This window comes from Pan troglodytes, chromosome 14 (genome assembly GCF_028858775.2).
Source record: "Pan troglodytes isolate AG18354 chromosome 14, NHGRI_mPanTro3-v2.0_pri, whole genome shotgun sequence".
Taxonomy (NCBI): domain Eukaryota; kingdom Metazoa; phylum Chordata; class Mammalia; order Primates; family Hominidae; genus Pan; species Pan troglodytes.
In genome coordinates this window covers 24,723,175-24,743,318 of record NC_072412.2, presented here as the reverse complement: position 1 = coordinate 24,743,318, position 20,144 = coordinate 24,723,175, and the positions used below count along the sequence as shown (strand labels likewise).

Below are 20,144 nucleotides of genomic sequence, written 5' to 3'. Positions count from 1 at the left end.
AAAACCAAAATCTGTATCTTAAAAGCCAAACAAAAATATGCTGGGGAGAACCAGAAATACAGGAGAATCATTGGAATACATGGGGGCCTATATTCACCAAAATTTGCAAAACTCATATCCCAAAGTTTATCAGGCGTTTGCGCAGAAGGGGAAAGGGTAAAATGCACATCCCAAATTACTCAAGTACAACCCTGCCTCCCAATACAGGAGGAGCTCCCAAGCACAGAGGGCACAACCCACTGGGCGCTGAACTCAGTTCTGCCAAGAAACACACAGGTGCACAGCTCATCTGCCTATGACTATTTCCATGACTGACAAGAAGGGTTGGGGGACCAGATCCCACAGATAATCCATCAAATGTGTTACAAATTGCATAGTTTTAGGCTATTACAAAAATTTTTTTAAACTGAGTTTGGTTTTGGAGAGAATTACATCCTATAAAAATACAATACGCCTTTGCAACATTTTCTCATGTACCTCTTCTATACTGACAGCCCTCCTCTCTCTACCACCTCACACTGACACCTGTTGTACTCGATGTGGTACTTAGAACACAATGGCAAATGAATAAACAAAAAGTTTTAAAAATATATCATATGAGAACAAAACCTAGATGAGCTTAATTCAAGTCATTTTACCATAAACACACAATTCTTTAGCGAGTCCAAATATAATGCCTTTAGAATTCCCATGCATTCCTTCATTTGTAAAAAGCTCTAGTCATCGTGTACTCAAATAAAACTACCCTTCTTGCCACAACTGGTAAAGATTAGTAATACTGTCAACCACTAATTAATCCTAGGAGAGCTCTGTATTCTTGACATAGTCAAATAAAATAAGTTTAATAATTCTTTCCCTCAATACATAAGACTACAATTTAACAGGATCTAGTTCTATAAGTAAGACTCATAAGCAATAACATCTTTCCTTTGAGATAAACCATTTAGATTTGGTTACTAGAAGGTATACAGGACAAAAAGCCTGACCTAGGAAACTGACTAAAAGGTGCAGTAATAATGCAGCTACACATGGACATTGCCTTTGTACCTAAAACACGTCTCTCTATAATGTATGAAAAAAAAAACATAACAATTGAGAAGAAGAGGTGCTAGAGAACCAATATATATCAGAATACTCAAGATTATCATAGGTCAACACAAATTACTTTGTCTTCCCAAAGTCAAAACACAATGCTGGTAAAACTGGAATAAGAATTCACATTCAAGGATTTTGCATGACACGTGGAGTCACTGTTTCTGAAACCAACGATTTCGGTAAGCTTTTCACTGACCATCTTTGCCACACTGCCCTGAACCACCATTATCTTCAGTGGGCTTTTACTACTAAGTCAACTTCACAGCCTACCTGAAACAGTCTTTCAACTCTGGACAAACAATCAGGGAATGATGAGGAAAGCAGTTAGGAAAAGCGGCAGATTAACAAAGCTGCCAAGAACTCCGCTACGCACAACGCTTCTCCGGTACTTACAGCCCCTTTACAGTAAAGCCGAAGTCGTCCTGAAGGAGTTCGAACAATTACAGACATTCTTTTTCTGTCACTGGGAGAGTGAAAAAAAAAAAGTCATCATTGGTCTGTTTACAGGATGCATATCCCACAGCTGAACACCAATCAAAACAGAAGGGGGTCTGGGGTTCCTAAAAATGAACAAAGTCTATCTTTCCCTGCCTTTTTCTTCAAAGTAGGACCTAACTGTGTATCTCCTACTCTTTTTATTTACATCTAATGAACATAAGCCTATTTCTTTCCCTGCCATGAAAATAGACTAGGACCGCTATTTGCAGTAGGAAAAACAGAAAAGGAGAATTCCAGCACTGACAGTCCACATCTGATTGACTTCTGACTCTACTCTCTAAAAATATTCTTTATTTTCCACCTCTAAGCTATCAAGTAACTTGCCCAGTAGGTAGGAAAGTGGGAGACTCAGTATAGATCCACTTAACTCAGAAGCTCCTCCCTGTGTCATCTTTTAACTGGAGTAGAAAGAAATCACAAACTCACAGAACACTCCCAATTTAGCACCAAGGAACTCTCTCTCCCCTCACCGCAGCATCTACACTTCCTCACACGTCTTTCCTCATGGCCCATCCTCACCCACCGAGCCCTCAGTGAGTCTCCACCGCCTATGAATTCTTCTTACTGCTCTCCGTCCACCTGTGCAGCCTCACCTCATCTCCCACCAACCCTCCCATGCACCACCACCAGGCTTCGAGCACACACGGGACTCACCATTCTCCTCTTCTACACATTCTGATCCTCCTTTGCCAACATTTCATCCTGCTGAAGCACACTCCAACTACAGAGGGCCCTAGACCACCCATCTCTGTGGCCTTTCAGTGTGGTGGTTCCCAATGGACTATAAGTCTCTAAGAGTGGGGTAGAGTCTCTCTTCATCTCTGGGTAAATTCCCACATCCTAACCTATAGTGCTCTAGCTGACCTGGATTTGCATTCTCTCTCAACTATCTTAGAGGTGGGCACTCTTAGCAGTTCTTGAAACCCGTGTTTCAGTTTCTCAATGTGTAAAGCAACTACTTCGAGGGAGTATTATCAAGATTAAGTGGCACTGGGAAAGAGATGAGTCTGTGAAAAAGAAATAGACTCACCACTGTAACCACAAATCATCTTTCTGTTCTTTCTTATTCTCCCATATATACATTTTAATACATCCTTGTGTCTCTATCCATATTCACCTGTTTTTATCTAACTCCCTTTTCTCCTCCTCCTTGCCTGTCCAATAACTGCTGGTCCCAGTTACTGTAATCACGGGGCACTGCACAGTTTCCAATAAAAGATGAAGCACACAGTTTGGAGAGATGCCTAGCACGTCGCTCACCTCCACATGCAGGGACACTGTCACCACTTCCTACATGAGCCATCACCATCCCTCCTCCCCTCCCCATGGTTCCAAGTCGATGCCTGCAATCCTAAAACTAAAGACTAGGGCTGGAAAGTATTTCCTACACAAAGATAAAAAACTAATCCTTATTAAAAATAGTTTATAAAGCAGACAGAGCTTTATAACACTGTTTAACAAAGGTTATTCAAAAATCCACCTAATTTTAATAATAGGAAAAGATGCCTTTGAGATAGCAACAGAACTTTGCTTTAGTACTGACAATTCCATGTTAAAAAGAGGCAAAGATACAAAAAATTAAGATATGTTTCCTTATAACCAACTATGAATGTTCTACGTGAACAAAAAAGTCCAACAAATATTCCTGGGTCTAACTTTTTAAAATTGTACTGGGGAAGAATGCTTCCGAATAAGTCCAGGAAAACTTCCCTACGTGGACCCAGCCTCTAATGCGATGAACTGATCTCATCTGTCATCATTTGTCAGTTTCTCAGATCTCCAGAGGAGTGCTCAAATGGAGCAAGAGGAATGACCTCATGGGACTTGGGAAACGCCAATGAAAATAATGCCCCCATCACATGCTCCAAACTATTCAGACATGTCTGCAGCTGCTGATGCGAGAACATCAGGCTCTGGAAATCTAAAGAAAAAGGAGGACATGGAAGTAGAGCATTTCTCTTGAATAAAACAAATAACCTACTTCACTTTCTTTAATGAAAGTCACAAATTCCAAGAAGAAAAGTTTATGGAGATACATTTATTATATTTAATACTTAAGTAATATATTGAATCATACCATACAATCATGTAAACACTCTGATGAAGTTGGTAAATAAATATAATTATTTTATTTCAAACGTATGAAAGAGAAACATACCTAGAAAATTCCAGGACATTAAGGATTCCGAATGTTTGTTCCTGTCCCATCTAAAGGAAGAAAAATAGGCTCTTAACCGAGGTGCAAAGTATTAAAATCTCAAAGCAATTGTCTCCCAAGCATAAACAGACATATATATGCTCTCTCTCTCTCTTCCCACCTTCTAGCCCTTTGCAACATGTACTGTTTTCTCACAAGTCTGGTGGGGTCAGAGCTCCCTCTTCTGGTGGAAGCTTCTCACGTTTCTTCAGTGCTAACAGTTGGCTGGTGCAGGCACTTCCAAGAGATGGAGATAGAGGACACCAGCTGCACAGGTCCGTCAGAAACCTTTGGCCCAGTTATGCTTCTGAATTCAGGATTTTCCAAATTATATAGACATATTCTAGACCATCTATCATAATGTCCCCAGCAGGGTCTGGGGTAACATGCTGGTACACAACACATCCGCTTTCTACAGCAAAATGTATGCATATCAGGAAATGAGATTCATAAAGATCATAAACAGCTTCATGTCAGTTCTGACTAGGTTTTGCTGCCAAATAACTCTTCACCAAATTTAGGAAAAATCTTTTGGAATTCAAAGGCATTTGGGTTTCGAATTTGCAGATAAGAGATGGTGAATCTGTACCTGGTCTCAGAGCAATCAATCAAACGCTCTTTTTCTTTGGGTTCTTTCAAGTTAGAATGTCAATATTCACAATTTTTTCCATCTAAAAATTCCAGATGGTGCGCATGCTATTTTCAGATTTTTAATCTAATCTTTCCATTTCCCCAACACTTCACAGTGGAAAGAACGTGGCCTTTGGCACCCAATACATGTGAGTTTGAATCCAGTTTCTGCCTCTAAGTGTGTGACTTTCTTATGCATGGCAAAAGCACTCGTCTCTTAGGGCTCAGAGAAGTAATCAATGAAGTAACACATTCAAATTACCAAGTATGTGACGGAATCATTATCTTCATTCACACCCACAACTCTCCACTCCTTCTCTTTGCATCCTACAAAACAACTAATGATCCACTTCATCCAGCCTTCATCAATCTTTATTCACCTCTCTGGATCCACGAGTTCCGAGTTCCCTTTCTCCACAGCCTGTCCTAACTTTCCATCATATCCCCATTCAGAAGACACCCAGTGCTACTACCACCACCCAGCACCAGGGCTGCCACTCCCAGGAGCCACCCCCTCTCTCACAGTTATATCAACCACGTCCACATGCAGCCCATGGATGTGGCTGTTCTGACTATTGGCGAGGACACTTCATGTAAATATGTAGGAATTTGAGAATTTGTTCCTGACTTGGTAGTACTGCAGTAAGTTTTTTCTTCTACTTATATGCAAAACCTATAATTTGAGAATTGGTGGTTTGATGAATGGTTGAATAGGATTCTTTTTATTATTGTTATCTACGAGTCCTAACTAATCAGGCAGTCTTTTGTGACCCCCAGAAATATGACCTTAAAACTTTAATGAGGTAACAAAGAGGTGTCAATGCAGCATATAACACCAGGAGGACAACACCAATAGGCTCTCTAGGTTCCACATTTATCTGGCATTGTGAGTGAAGTGGAAGCGCCTGTTCTCATCTGTCTCTCTCACCTATGATCCAAGTCCCCCAACCCCCAACCTCCATTTTTGCAATGCAGAGACATGCGGCGGCACCCACACAACTGAAAATCCTATAGTTCAGGTTAAAATTCTCCTCCAACTGAAGGGGGGAAAAAGACCTCATTTTTTAAAAAGCTTCTGTACGGGAAATTCTATATTCAATCAGTACTTCATTCCACCTTTAATGATGGTACATTTCCCTAAGCTAAATTCCCTTTGTTGACTAAAATAAGCATAGTAAAAGTAAACATGATCACATGATCTCATCTCTGTACTCCATAAGAAACTGAAGATGCCAATAAATGGGTACTTTGTATAAGATAAGATATTTTATAGGTTTTGCATATAACTAAAAGAAAAAACTTACTACAGTACTCCCAAGTCAGGAACCATATGAAGTTATTATACCATTTGGAAGTGAATTTCAAATGCATTAAAGGTCTATGGATTTAAGGATGCATCCATAAAGCCAAAAACTATAATCCCTGCGTCTTCCCCAAATGGAGGAGTAGGGAAAGGTAAGGGATGGCAGGGACTAGCCCCAGACCCTTATCATCAATGCAGACAACAATAAAACAGCCCTTCTAACTGGTCATCATGAAAAACACCACTGCCTCACCAGTCATAACCATCATTTTCCCCTGTTGCCCATTCCAAGGGTCTGTATTTGACCTCCTATTTGATATAATTATTTTCCTATCACTAAATTTCTCCCTTTGGCCTGTAGGTAAGGAAACTCAGAAAAAATCAGAAAACATGTAAACCCCTTGACTCCAGTTGCAGGGGGGAACCCCTCATATAGATAAAAGAGATCAAAGCCAGGCACAGTGGCTCACGCCTGTAATCCCAGCACTTTGGGAGGCCAAGGCGGGTGGACCACTTGAGGTCAGGAATTTGAGATCAGCCTGGCCAACATGGCAAAACCTCGTCTCTACTAAAAATACAAAAATTAGTCAGGCGTGGTGGTACGTGCCTGTAGTCAGTCCCAGCTACTCCGGAGGCTGAGGCAGGAGAATTGCTTGAACCTGGGAAGCAGAGGTTGCAGTGAGCCGAGATTGCACCACTGCACTCTAGCCTGGGCAACAGAGTGAGACCCTGTCTCAAAAAAAGAGAGAGAGAGATCTTAACGCCGACTCCTCTCCCAGCTGAAGAGACTGAAGCCCAGTGGACTGTGAGGCTTCATTGAGTAAGAACTCTTAGGCTCTGAGGCTACAAAGAGATGTGGAACCTGCCCTCAAAGACAAGTGGGCCGCTTAAGTTATTTTCCCAATTATTATAGAACAAAGAGTAGATTTGTGAAGTTCTTTGCTACAAATAATTTCACATCAGTGTATGAAAGACATGTGGAAAAGCATCTTTAAGGGCAAAACAATACTGCAATGCAAAACAACTCGAACAAGCTAATATAATCACATTAACTCCAGTTTTTCACAGGTCTTAATTTTTCACTGAAAGAGAAATTTAGCTATCATATTTACAATAAACATGCCATTTCACACGCACAATCTTCACAAAAGCAGGTGATCTGAAATGTGCACACGCATGTTACTCACCGCTTCTATGATGACTGAGAATGGTGTTCTGGCTGTGAAGACAAAGCCCAGCTTTTTAGCTCCTTTCACCAAAGCAGCTTCATCTGTCAAGTGGGAGTTGGTGAAACATTGACATATCACTGGTAGTGACAGAATTCTGTTTAGTGTCACTTTTCAAATTAACAAAATCCGCTCTACTGAAGGAGGCCTGGTGTTATCTGCATAATAGTAAAGACTCAGGATAGAGAAGCACTTGCTTTTCCTACCACCAGGGTTCTGAAATGAGCACTCCTGTTAGATGGGAGGCTTGGATCTATGCTAATTCACCAGGACAAGAATGATTTCTATTCCTGCTATTCTCGCTTGGGATCAAGTTCTCTCCAATGAACCTAAGTAATAGTCCCATGACTCCCACCAAACATCTCCTCTGAGCAAGGCAGTATTTTAGTTATGCTGTGGGATTCCCAAGCCTCAGGAAGTGGGTAAAGAGTACCCCCATGCACAGCTTCCCCAGCAGGCGGAAAATCTATGAGGTGGGGAGGATGAGGAAGAAGCCAGCTCTGTTCTTTCTTCAGAGCTCTGTCAAGCCCAATCACCTCTGCTGGGAGATGCAACATAACCGGGGTCCTCCCTTTGCTGTTAAAAAAGAGTTATGAGAGTCAGGAGAGCCCATCCCGGGCTCTCTACGGCTTTGCACCTGTAGCCAAAGCCTGGCCACAGGGTGAGGCCAACAGCAGACAGCCGGGTCTGTGGGACGGACTACACGGCAACACCTCCAAGAATAACTGCAACACCCAGGTCTCCTGAGAAGGGGCCAGCAGGGCGCATCCGGCCAGAGCCCTCACCTGGGGAAGAGGCCTGGTAGATGATGTTATCTCCATCCTTCTCAGGAACAACCGTGTGGCACACGGCCAGAAGGGTGAGGAACTCCTGAATGCAAGGGGCTGTGGGCTGCAAACGTGAGGCGGGATTAGTGTCAGATACAACACCTTCAACAGGCACCAGGGCTCACACAAGCAGATCCCCAACTAACATCCAGTCATCCTACTGCTCCCTGTAGGACAGGGTAGAGGTCCTTAATATGGACCTCAGATCCCCCTCCTACCGCTCTGGTCTGGAGTCCCCAAGCCGGTTCTCCTGACGCGCACTAATCCCCGTGTTTCTCTTGGAATGCAGCTCCTGCGCTTTAGCTCAAGAGATGGGGAGAGAAAAGACGAAAGAGCCTTCCTGTACCTCCGCACACCCTGCCTCCCCAGGAGCCTCGGCCTTGCCCACATGCTTCCATTTGCCCACGTGCTTCCGCCTCCCCACATGCTTGCACTTCACCACGTGCTTCCACTTGCCCCTCTGCTTCCGCCTCCCCGTGCTTCTGCTTCACCCATGTGCTGCTGCCTCACTCTCGCAAGATCCTCCGGAAGCGTGTGTTCTGCCTCCCTCACTGCTGTACCTCAGGCCCCATAAACAGAAGATGCTCCCGTCTCCAGGCTCCCATTCCCCGCCCCGACATCTGTTCTATACAGTGTCTATTAAGTTTATAATCTCTCAACACCTGTAAAGCAGTGCATCCCTTGCTCATTAATATTGAACAGCAACGAAAACCAGAATTGCCCTGGATACGTATTTAATAAAATTCTCTTATTCTCTCTGGGAAAAAAATATATAATTTTTTTATTGGGATTAGAGCACATTTATAACTAGTGGGAAAATAATGCTGTCTTCCCATCTAAGAAAAGTGTGTCTTCCTATGTATTAAAAGCTTCTAAATATTCTAAATATAAGACCTGGCGCATGTCTATTAATTATTTTATTTGCTCAAAAATTATTTCAGTGACCACTATACATGAAGTACTGTGTAAGGCATTTTATCTATTGCCTTTTATATTATGAATGGAATCTTATTTCCATTACATTTTACAGTAGTTTCTTGTTGGGATGTAAGTAGAAACATTGATTTTTGTAAGTTAATATTCCAATTGTCACTGAGCTCCTACTAGTTCTCTGAATTGCAGTTGACTATCTTAGGTTTTCAAAGTAGACAATTATATCACCCACAAATGAGAAGTTTTCCCTTTTCCTCCCAATATATAAACTTTCAATGTTCACCTGTCTGCATGAGCTAGCACTTCCAGAATTACATTCAAGGCAGGGGTGATAAGCAAGCTTCCTTGTCCTGGGGTTATTTTAATGTCAGTGTTCTAGTGCATCCCTTTTAAATAGGCAACTGGCTATAAAACTGAGATAGATTTATATCTTCATGTGAAGGAAGCAGCTATGTGTTTCCTCTTTTTATGGAGTTTTCTGTTTTTCTGGCATAAATGAATGACGACTTCCACAAGAATATTTTTAGTTTCTTCTCTGTCTTGTGAATGTGACTTAAGCAGAATTTTATGGAAGCAAATCACAGCTATTCACATGGCTACTTCTTATCATGAAGAGAAAAGGCACCTTAAATTATAGTTCAGTAAAGTCATGAGCTTAAGGAATTTACACATTCCTCAAGGCCTGCATTGCAAAAATGGTAAGAAATTTTCCCCAAAAGTACTTTATGTGAGAATTTAGCTTCGATTCAAGATTGCCTTCCCCTGTACCTGAGAACTTTCCAATCCTGAACATAACCTTGTCCCGTAATGAAACAACATAAAAAGTGTCTTAGATTTTACAAATAAGTAAACCTAGTAGTGAGATATTTTCTAAGAGTTATAAAGAATTGCACACACAAATAAAGCCTTCTATCTCAAATGGTAAGCCAGACAAAATCCATGAAGATTTTTTTTAAATCCTAAAATAAAATTAACCTATCATTGGTTTTCTTCCTATTGCATTCTATAATAAATTAGGGAGAAGAGACAAAATTAATCTGAAGCCTATGGATGCTTATATTCATGTGTGTATATATGTGTGTGTGTATCTTCTTAGATGTTAAAAATTTGTATTGTGGTAAACTATACACGTAATATCTATCATTTAACCATTTGTAAGTATAAAATTCAGTGGCATTTTAAATACATTCAACAATGCTACACAGCCATCACCACTATCTATACACAAAACTTCATCTTCTCCAGCAGAAACTCTATACCCATTAAACAATAACTCTCCATTCTCTCTTCTCTCTATCCCCCAGTAACCTCTATTTTGTTTTCTGTATCTATGAATTTGCCTATTGTATGTACCTCATAGAAACAGGATGATACTATATTTTTCCTTCAGTTAACAGCTTATAATATGTACAAAATGCCATATATCTAGAAATGAATATTTTCTATTTATTCGGTGAATTTAAAATAGCAGAAAATGATACATGTTTAAAATTGTTTTGCAAGCAAAATTGCAGCTACAAATTATCCAAATCATATACATATATAAGTGATGTCTTCTTGAAGACTCAAGCTCAGAAATCTTAGGCATAATGATACAAAGGAAAGTTATATCTTCTTCCTTGGTGAACCTTTGAAAATTTATCCCACACACTGGTTAGCAATGTAAGCAGGGGGTTGCATAAATTGTCCTCCGAAATTTCTCATAGGTTGATTCTCTAAGAGCCAAATTCCATCTTGGCTATCAGCCCACACAAAGCTTAACACAGTCCTAAAGGAACCAGAAAATTTGAAATGATGACATAGGAAAAAAAGAAAATTCTGTAGCAAATGGAAGTATTCCCTTGGGAGGAAAGTAAGTGTTTTCTTGGACCAAATGCTTTAATTTTAGTCAATAGTCCCAAGACAATTTAGACGAGAATGTGGGGCATGTGCAGCCGCAAATCCTCAAATACTTCTTCCGTCTCCACAGACACATTTTGGCAAAATGAACAAGTAATCTAATAGGCCCTGTGTTTAAACTGCTTAAAAACCTCCAATGGGTACATTTAATTCAATCCCACATCTCCCCAAAGAAAAATACTGGAGCCTATTCTATGGTCTTCATTATTGTAGTGCAGCTAGATGTTAAATGTCAAAGAGTTTAGTTAACATAGTAGCTAAGATGAAGAGTACCTCAAAAGGCCTCAAGGATCCAAGAAAGCTTAAAAATGGTACACATAGGCTAGGAGGCTTTTACTAAAAATTAGAAAATAAATTCCCAAACCAATCGATCAATTCCTCATTATGCTTGTACTGAAACTATGAGTATCCAGATTAAAATGCCCTTGAAGTCTCTGTGTTTGGATGGTCATCACAATGTCCCCACAGCAGGGCTTCCTTTTCACAGGGGTTGCACCTGTCCCTACTCTCAATGGCTTTTCCACTAAACTAAAAAGAAATTTGGCTCAGGAGGGCAGACGATGAGGAGGAAAGGAAAGAAGAAGAAAGATCACTAACTTATATAAACAGTGGGATTTCTTCCTAAAGTTCTTTCCACTCACCATGGCCACCAAGGAGGAGTCAGGAAAAAGCAGTGGGTAGGGGAAGGCAATGGGAGAGGTATTAGCTGTGCTCAGATCTCCATTCAAACATCAACAGAGGACAGGCTCAAGAAGAGTGTGGGATGAACAGTCAAAACCCCAAAACGTCACAGGGACCCAAAATACCAGCCCCGGGCCAGCTTTGGAAAGAACACCTGTGAGAGTCAGAAATGAACTGAACCAAGCTTTGAAGTCTTTCAAACACTAGGATCCCAGTAGCATGTAGGGGGTCCCCAGAGAAGCTCTTCTCCAAGTAAGGATTTGCCCCAGGCCACTGGGTTTCTATGGCATCCCACCTTTATGTCAGTGCAAATACACTGCTCACATGTCAACAGTTATGGTAGCCATGACAGTCACCAAAGAGAATGGGATTCCTCTCTGTCTACACAAACCAAAATCACCTCCTCAGGGAGTTGCACCTTACCTGTCCTGCAAAAGCATACACTGGCTTCTAAGAATTTCACATGTCTGCTTCCCCAGTGAACAGGAATCCTTTGAGTGTTTTTTATTCATCTCTTCCCCTAGTACCAAGAGCAAGGTATTTCATATAAATGATGTCCTTAAATAGATTGCAAAATGAGTGAATAAATAAATGAGTCTTTGATGTAAATGGGGATCCAATAGTTTGCTGCTATTCCTAGCCCATTACTGGAATTCTGTGATGTTCCATACACGCTGCTCATCTTATTTCCTTTGCTACTTTCTCCTCGTTGATCTAGGAAAGCAGGCTCGTGAAACTGGACCAAGAGCAGTCTCCGGAGCTCCTATGTCACCCTGCCACTTTCTCCTTTTCCATTCACCATCCTAACTTGAACAGACATATTCAGTTGCCCACCTTTGTGGTTACCCTCAACCTGAATACTATTTGAAAACACTTCTTTCCTCTCGAGTGCTCAAAGTACATTTGTTTCTTTGACATCTTTGATTAAAACCACCTTCCTGCAGAGACGATTCTTCAGAGGCGCCACTTTTCTGCTTGGAGAATCTTTAGCCTAGTAGCTGGATCTACCTCTAAGATCAGAATCCAAGAAAGGATTCTGTAGCTGCCTGTGACTGAAACAGAACATAGACTCCAGCAGCATCCTCTGTGGGCTTGGACCACTTCATCAGCATCACCAAGAACTGAGTCGGAATAGCAGCATCACAGCCCGTGGGTGTGCGAGCCTTATACACTCACATTTCAGAAGCGCTAGCAACAAATGGGCACTAACTTCAATAGAGAAAAGTAGGATTTCCTCATGAAAAGTTAGAAAAAGTTTTAAATATATCTGTCTCTTAAAATTTTGGAAATTTGGAAAGATAAAGTTTTAATTTTGCTCATGTTTACCTAATTTTAAATCTAGAAATTTTTTCAGAAAAAAAAATTAATCATATTACATCTAATTTATACTGACTTAACTAGTTGTGAAATGTTTTGATCATTGAATAATTTTCTAAGTTGGCATTTTTCAGAGTAGCCTTTAAAATAACAGTGAATTACCCTTCTAGACATTGGCTTAGGCAAGGATTTCACGACCAAGAACCCAAAAGCAAATGCAATAAAAAAAAAATGCAATAAAAACAAAGATAAACAGCTGGGACCTAATTAAACTAAAGAGCTTTTGCACAGCAAAAGGAACAGTCAGCAGAGTAAACAGACAACCCACAGACTGGGAGAAAATCTTCACAATCTATGCATCTGACAAAGGACTAATATCCAGAAACTACAACGAACTCAAATCAGTAAGAAAAAAACAATCTCATCAAAAAGTGGGCTAAGAAAATGAATAGACAATTCTTAAAAGAAGATATACAAATGGCCAACAAACATATGACAAAATGCTCAACATCACTGATGATCAGGGAAATGCGAATCAAAACCACAATGCAATACCACCTCACTCCTGCAAGAATGGCCATAACCAAAAAATCAAAAACAGTAGATGTTGGTATGGATGCGGTGATCAGGAAACACTTCTACACTGCTGGTGGGAGTGTAAACTAGAACAGCCACTATGGAAAACAGTGCAGAGATTCTTTACAGAACTAAAAGTAGAACTACCATTTGATCCAGCAATCCCACTACTAGGTATCTACCCAGAGGAAAAAATACTTGCACACACATGTTTATAGCCGTACAATTCACAACTGTGAATTGTGGAACCAACCCAAATGCCTATCAATCAATGAGTGGATAAAGAAACTGTAATATATACATATATAATATATACACATATACATACATATAAAGAGAGAGATGATGGAATACCACGTGGCCATAAAAATGAATGAATTAACAGCATTTGCAGTGACCTGGATGAGATTGGAGACTATTATTCTAAGTGAAGTAACTCAGGAATGGAAAACCAAACATCGTATGTTCTCACTGAAATGTGGGAGCTAAACTATGAGGACGCAAAGGCATAAGAATGATACAATGGACTTTGGGGACTTTGTGGGAAGGGTGGGAGGGAGGCAAGGGATAAAATACTACAAATATGGTGCAGTGTATACTGCTCAGGTGATGGGTGCACCACAATCTCACAAAATCTCACAAATCACCACTAAAGAACTTACTCATGTAACCAAATACCACCTGTTCCTCAATACAATATAATTTTTCCCTTATAGAAAAATTAAAAATAAACAACGAATAAAATAACAGTGGATTGATGTGATTCTGCAGTTAATACTGATTTGAAGTGGTGTGATGTCATAGTTAAAAATCTAACAGACTGAGGTTTAAGGCTCATTTCTGCATTTATGCGCTGGGTAACTACTCGCCAATTTAATCTTTTATTTAACTTCCTTGTCACCTCCCAAATGTGATTCAAATGTTGACTAAAGTGTTGAAAGAAATATATGTTAGTTGCCTGGCACACAGTAGAATGCAATAAATGCCACCTGTTATTATATATATCTTACTTTTGTTTCCTAAAGTATCCTAGTCAAGGGATATGCAATTACACTTGACCTCTTAGATTCACAACTGTGACAAAATAGTACTGCAGAAATTTTACAAAGCAACAGCAATTGGAACTGTTACAGAATTATGTGGTAAAACTCGTCTTGATCTTGGTGTGCTACTTTACAAAATCACCAAGTATTTAAATACACTAATTTATGCATAGCGTTCACCACAAAGCATTTGTCTAAGATCACTTCTCAGAAGGACTCACATCATCAAGTCGAGACTTTTCCCATGCTCTAAAACTGCAACTTGCAAAATACTACATGCATATATAAAAGAAAGTTGCACCGTAAGCTGTTTGCTGTCTTCAAAGTAAAACAGAGCACTTACATGGCGATCCTCAATGTTCTTCAACAGCCTGGGGTCATCAAAGTCACAGGAATCACTACAGGGAGGAGGCATCCGACTGTAAGAGAGAACAGAGAAAATTTATTCAATTTAAAAGTTTCTGTTAAGCTAACCCAAACCTGGAAAGAATCTGCCTTCAAGAAGAACCATACCTAAAGTCCTGTAGGGATTCACATTAAACTTTTAAAGACTTGGAATTCTGTATTATTATTTTAAACTTCAAAACAATTAATCCTGGAGTTTACTATAAATAAGATACTTTATGAGTTATTGTAAAGAACAACAGTTACAAGGAACAATAGTTACAAGGAGAAGAAACAGAAGCCAGGGATCAAGACTATGGCTGTCATTTCAGTTGGCCCCTGAGTCACTTCCACCAGAGAAAACTTCCAAGAGTGTCTGCTCACAGCAAATAAAACAAGAGTAAATATTGCACTGTATACATGCAATCATTTGTGGCCAGAGCTCATATGTAGGAGAGGGAAGACAACAAATAATTACAAGAAAGGAAACAATATGATGGCTGTGAGCTATCACACTGAAGAAAATGTGAAGAATCAACTATATATTCATTTATCTCCACTCCCTCCTGAAATTTTTTTTTTTTTTTGAGATGAAATTTCACCCTTGTTGCCCAGGCTGGAGTGCAATGGTGTGATCTCGGCTCACTGCAACCTCCGCCTCGCATGTTCAAGCAATTCTCCTGCCTCAGCCTCCCAAGTAGCTGGGATTACAGATGGCCACCATCACACCTGGCTAATTTTGTATTTTTAGTAGAGACAGGGTTTTGCCATGTCGGTCAGGCTGGTCTCAAACTCCTGACCTCAGGTGATCCACCTGCCTTGGCCTCCCAAAGTGCTGGGATTACAGGCGTGAGCCACCGCACCTGGCCTCCTCTTGAAACTTCAACGTTGTCAAGACAAAGACAATGAAAGAAGACATGACAGCAGAGTGTATATTAGTCTTAACTTGAAATACGTAACAGCACAGAAAACAGTAACCAACAGCTTGCAAGGGGGAGCACCTAAAATGCAAGCTGATGCCCTCAACAGTGTGCTGGGAAGGTGGAACAAATGGCAGCACAAGGCACCGGTGAGGTACAGGGAAGGAGGAAGACAGCACAGCTTCCACATCCACTTGAGGAACATTCAGCCTTCAAGAATCCTCACATCCCATGCGGCCAGACAACTGAAACTTCCACAGCCAGAAAAAAAAATGCTTATCTTTTACAGAAATTAAACCAGAGTAGTCCTGAGCCCAGGCACACTGGGCACACAGGCACACATGTGGATAGGCTAGGGCATCCTCCCAAAACAGGGTTTTAAGTGAAATTCTATATAAGCTGAAAGGTACAATCACTGGCCCACTGCCTCCACACAGCTTCCAAAACAGTTGAATCAAATTTATAGCCCTTGGCAGGAAACTAGAAAGTTCTTTTTATGAAAAGAAAGCTGAACAGCTGACAAGAAAGACCCATAGACACTGACATCTAGGGATCCCTTAATACAATAGTGGGTCCTGGCTGACCATTCTCCAGGCAGGCAATCCGTCATCAACCACAGTGGCCCCACTCCACACACAGCCCTAGCAGTCAGGTTTCTTGTGTATAAGCTTTAAAACACGTGCAGACAGACAGCATCACCATTTATAAGGGAAACAGAAATCAAAACTATGATAAGGTACCACTTCATACCCATTAGGATGGCTATTATAAAACAAACAAAACCTGAAAAATCACAAGTGTTGGCAAGGACGTGGAGAAAGTGAAACCCTTGTGCACTGCTGGCAGGAATGTCAAATGGTGGCTCTGCTATGGAAAATAGCACGGTTTTTCCTCAAAAAGTCAAACACAGAATTACCATACGACCCAGTAATTCCATATTTAGGAATATACCCCCAAGAATGGAAAGCGGAGACTGAAACAGATACCTGTATGTCGATGTTCACAGCAGCGTTATTCACAGTAGCCAAAAGGTGGAAGCAACACAAATGCCCATGAACAGATGATGGGATAAACAAAATGTGGCATATACATGCAATCGCATATTACTCAGCCTTCCAAAGGGAGAAGATTCTGGCACATTCTACAACATGGATGAACCCTGAAGACATGCTAAGGGAAATACGCCAAACACAAAAACACAAATACTGTACAATTTCACTCGCATGAGGTACCCAGAACAGGCAAAATCATAGAGACAGAAAACAGAATGGTGGTTACTAGGGTCTGGAGGCAGGCAGCAATGAAGAATTTTTGTTTAATAGATAGGGTTTCAGATGAAAACGTTCTAGAAATGAATGGTGCGGATGGCTGCAAAACATTATGAATCTATTTAGTGCAACTGAATTGTACATTTAAAAGAGTCAAATGATAAATATTATGTTACACATATTTTACACAAAAAGAAATGAAAATATATGAGCACACAGCTAATGATCACCAGGTTTTTGAAGAAAGCCTATAGAAAATAAATCAAAACACCAGGGGTGGGCAGTAGGGAGGGTGGGAGAGGAGGGCAGAGAAAACACGGAATGCAAAAGCAAAGTTAGGGGAATGCTTTCGAAAACTGAAAGTGAGATCATACAGAAAACTCATGACGAAGGATAGAAGATCAAGGTGAAAAAAAATACCAGGAAGTAAAACAAAAAAAATCTATGGAAAATGAGACCGAACGATAACAAAATTGGAGGATCAACCCAAGAGATTCAATATCTGACTATCAAGAGATGCAGAGGGAACAGGGAAGCTGGAGAGGAGGAAAATTATCACAGAAATAATACAAAGACACTTCTGAGAATCAAGAAGAGGAAACTCAGAGACAGAAATGGCCCACTGGTGGTCCAATGAATGTCCAAAATAATGGAAAAAATTCACTTTGGGAGGCCGAGACAGGCAGATCACGAGGTCAGGAGATCAAGACCATCCTGGCTAACATGGTGAAACCCCGCTCTACTAAAAATACAAAAAATTAGCTGGGCGTGGTGGTGGGCGCCTGTAGTCCCAGCTACTCAGGAGGCTGAGGCAGAAGAGTGGTATGAACCCGGGAGGCAGAGCTTGCAGTGAGCCAAGATGACGCCACTGCACACCAGCCTGGGCAACAGAGCGAGACTCCGTCTCAAAAAAAAAAAAAGGAAAAAATGTAAAAACCTGCCTGAAGCTTCATGGTTGAAATGGCATATGCCTAAGGAGGTACAGAAAATCTGAAATGCTTCCAAAGGGGGTGGAGCAAGAGTAGGAGATAAACTCTCACCTTCCATGGTAAAAAGTCAAACAATGTCTAAATGTTTTTAATTTCTTTGTCTTTTTTTTTTTTTTTTTTGAGACAAGAGTCTCACTCTGTCACTCAGGCTGGAATGCAGTGGTGCCATCTCGGCTCACTGCAACCTCTGCCCGCTGGGTTCAACTGATTCTCCTGCCTCAGCCTCCCGAGTAGCTGAGATTACAGGCACCCGCCACCACACCCAGCTAATTTTTGTATTTTTAGTAGAGACAGGGTTTCACCATGTTGGCCAGGCTGGTCTCGAACTCCTGACGTCCAGTGATCTGCCTGCCTTGGCCTCCCAAAGTGCTGGGATTGCAAGTGTGAGCCACCACACCTGTCCTAAATGTTTTTAATTTAAAAACTAATATAAACATTATTTTGAAATATAAAAATAAAATTTTTTAAAAAGCAAAAGCACTGAGGTTGGCTGCCTCCAGGGAATAGGGAGTGAGTGGGAAACACTGAACCAAGGGCAGTCAATTTTTTTGTTAAAAGTACTATAGTATCCCTGGACTTTTAAAGCCATGTTCATCCTTAAATTTTATCTGGTTTTCTTTCAAAACAACATATATGCAACTTTTATTTACATACAAAAATAGGCAGGTGAGAAATGCTAATAAAATTACTCCAGGGCGAGCCTGGTTTCTCACACCTGTAATCCCAGCACATTGGGAAGACACAGCGGGAGGATAGCTTGAGGCCAGGAGTTTGAGACCAGCCTGGGCAACATAGTGAGACCTCATCTCTACAAAAAATTACAAAATTAGTCAGGCATGGTGGTGCATGCCCGTAGTTTTAGTTACTCAGAAGGCTGAGGCAGGAGGATCACTTGAATCCAGGAGTTCGTGACTACAGTGAGCTATGACAGTATCACTGCACTCCATCTTGTGCAATAGAGTGAGGCTGTCTCTAAAAATGTAAATGAATAATAATAAATAATTATTCCAAAAGCTTTTCCACTAAAGTGTCAAGAAGTGCTAGAATCTACTTACCAGAAGTCATCTGAAGACGGCTCTCTTGCCAATTCTGGGAAGTGACTGCCAGAGAAACGGAAAACAGAGTGGTCACAAAACTGTGATCAAAAGACAGACATTCTGATCAAAACTGATCTAATTCTTAGATTAGATATACAAACTTATAGATTCTCAGGGACTTCTTACCAAGTTAATATTTGCAGAAATAAACCACTTTTTTTGTTGCTGTTTTTTTGTTTTTGTTTTTTTTTTGAGACAGAGTCTCACTCTGTCACCCAGGCTAGAGTGCAGTGGAGCAATTCCGGCTCACTGCAACCTCTGCCTCCCAAGTTCAAGCGATTCTCCTGCCTCAGCCTCCTGAGTAGCTGGGATTAGAGGCACACGCCACAATGCCCAGCTAATTTTGTATGTTTAGTAGTGACAAGGTTTCAACATGTTAGCCAGGCTGATCTCGAACTCCCAACCTCAGGCAATCCACCTGCCTCGGCCTCCCAAAGTGCTGGGATTACAGGTGTGAGCCACTGCACCCAGTCAGAAATAAACCATGTTTTAACTGTTCAGAGTTTAATCTGGGATCCATTCAGTTACAAACACATTCCATAGTAACTACTTTATCCTTTCAAAACATCAGAAAGTCAAGATATTTGACTAAGTAGCTAAAAATAAACTTATTTTCTTGAAAGAATACAAGTAAATTTTCAGTAAATGATAAACACACTGACCCATAGGTTACTCCGGCAATGCTGCACTTCTTAAAGTTCATGATATTGCATGTAAGCGTTCCAGTCTTGTCAGAAAAGAGATATTTCACCTAAACCAAAGAATAAAAGAAATATACATCAGGAAGTATTGAGATGCAAAGATCAACAAATGAAGTCTTTCCTTCTATATTTTTCAAAACCTGTATGAAATGGGTAGATTTCCCTAAAGCAAGCAAATTAGTAACAAAAAATATATTAATATTTTAATGTTTAGACCACTTACAAACCTTCTTCCATAACTAATTATATAATCAAAGTGTACCGAAATACACAGAGGGAGTTGCAATAAGAGCTCTGACTGAATGATGTGCTACTGAATGATATGCACCATCATTCTACACGTAACATTTGAGAAATTATGTCATGGATTAGTGAGGGAGAGTAATTAACAGAATTGCCTCCAGAGGAAACTCCAGTTTCTCAGTGGTCTTCCAAAAAGGCGTCAGGACTTGCTGAGTGCTAGATACCTTCCAGAGATCCCAGAGAACTGGTCTAGGGAAGCAGTGTTTTACTGTTGTATAGAAGAGGGACTGATTACATGAATTGCTTACTCAGTAATT

The 20,144-nt window shown here is 40.6% G+C and overlaps 1 protein-coding gene across 2 annotated transcripts in view; it reads right to left on the bottom strand.

The window, feature by feature from the left end:
- ATP8A2 (ATPase phospholipid transporting 8A2) overlaps positions 1-20,144 on the bottom strand; it is a 648,977-nt gene that overhangs the window by 447,651 nt on the left and 181,182 nt on the right. For both annotated transcript variants that reach the window (XM_522636.9, XM_009426757.5), the window contains exons 14-20: positions 19,546-19,634; positions 18,842-18,886; positions 14,569-14,644; positions 7,735-7,840; positions 6,911-6,993; positions 3,752-3,801; positions 1,489-1,558 (exon numbers count right to left, since the gene is read on the bottom strand). In XM_522636.9, coding sequence (XP_522636.4) covers positions 1,489-1,558; positions 3,752-3,801; positions 6,911-6,993; positions 7,735-7,840; positions 14,569-14,644; positions 18,842-18,886; positions 19,546-19,634 — 519 coding nt within the window. The remainder of the gene's footprint in view (positions 1-1,488; positions 1,559-3,751; positions 3,802-6,910; positions 6,994-7,734; positions 7,841-14,568; positions 14,645-18,841; positions 18,887-19,545; positions 19,635-20,144) is intronic.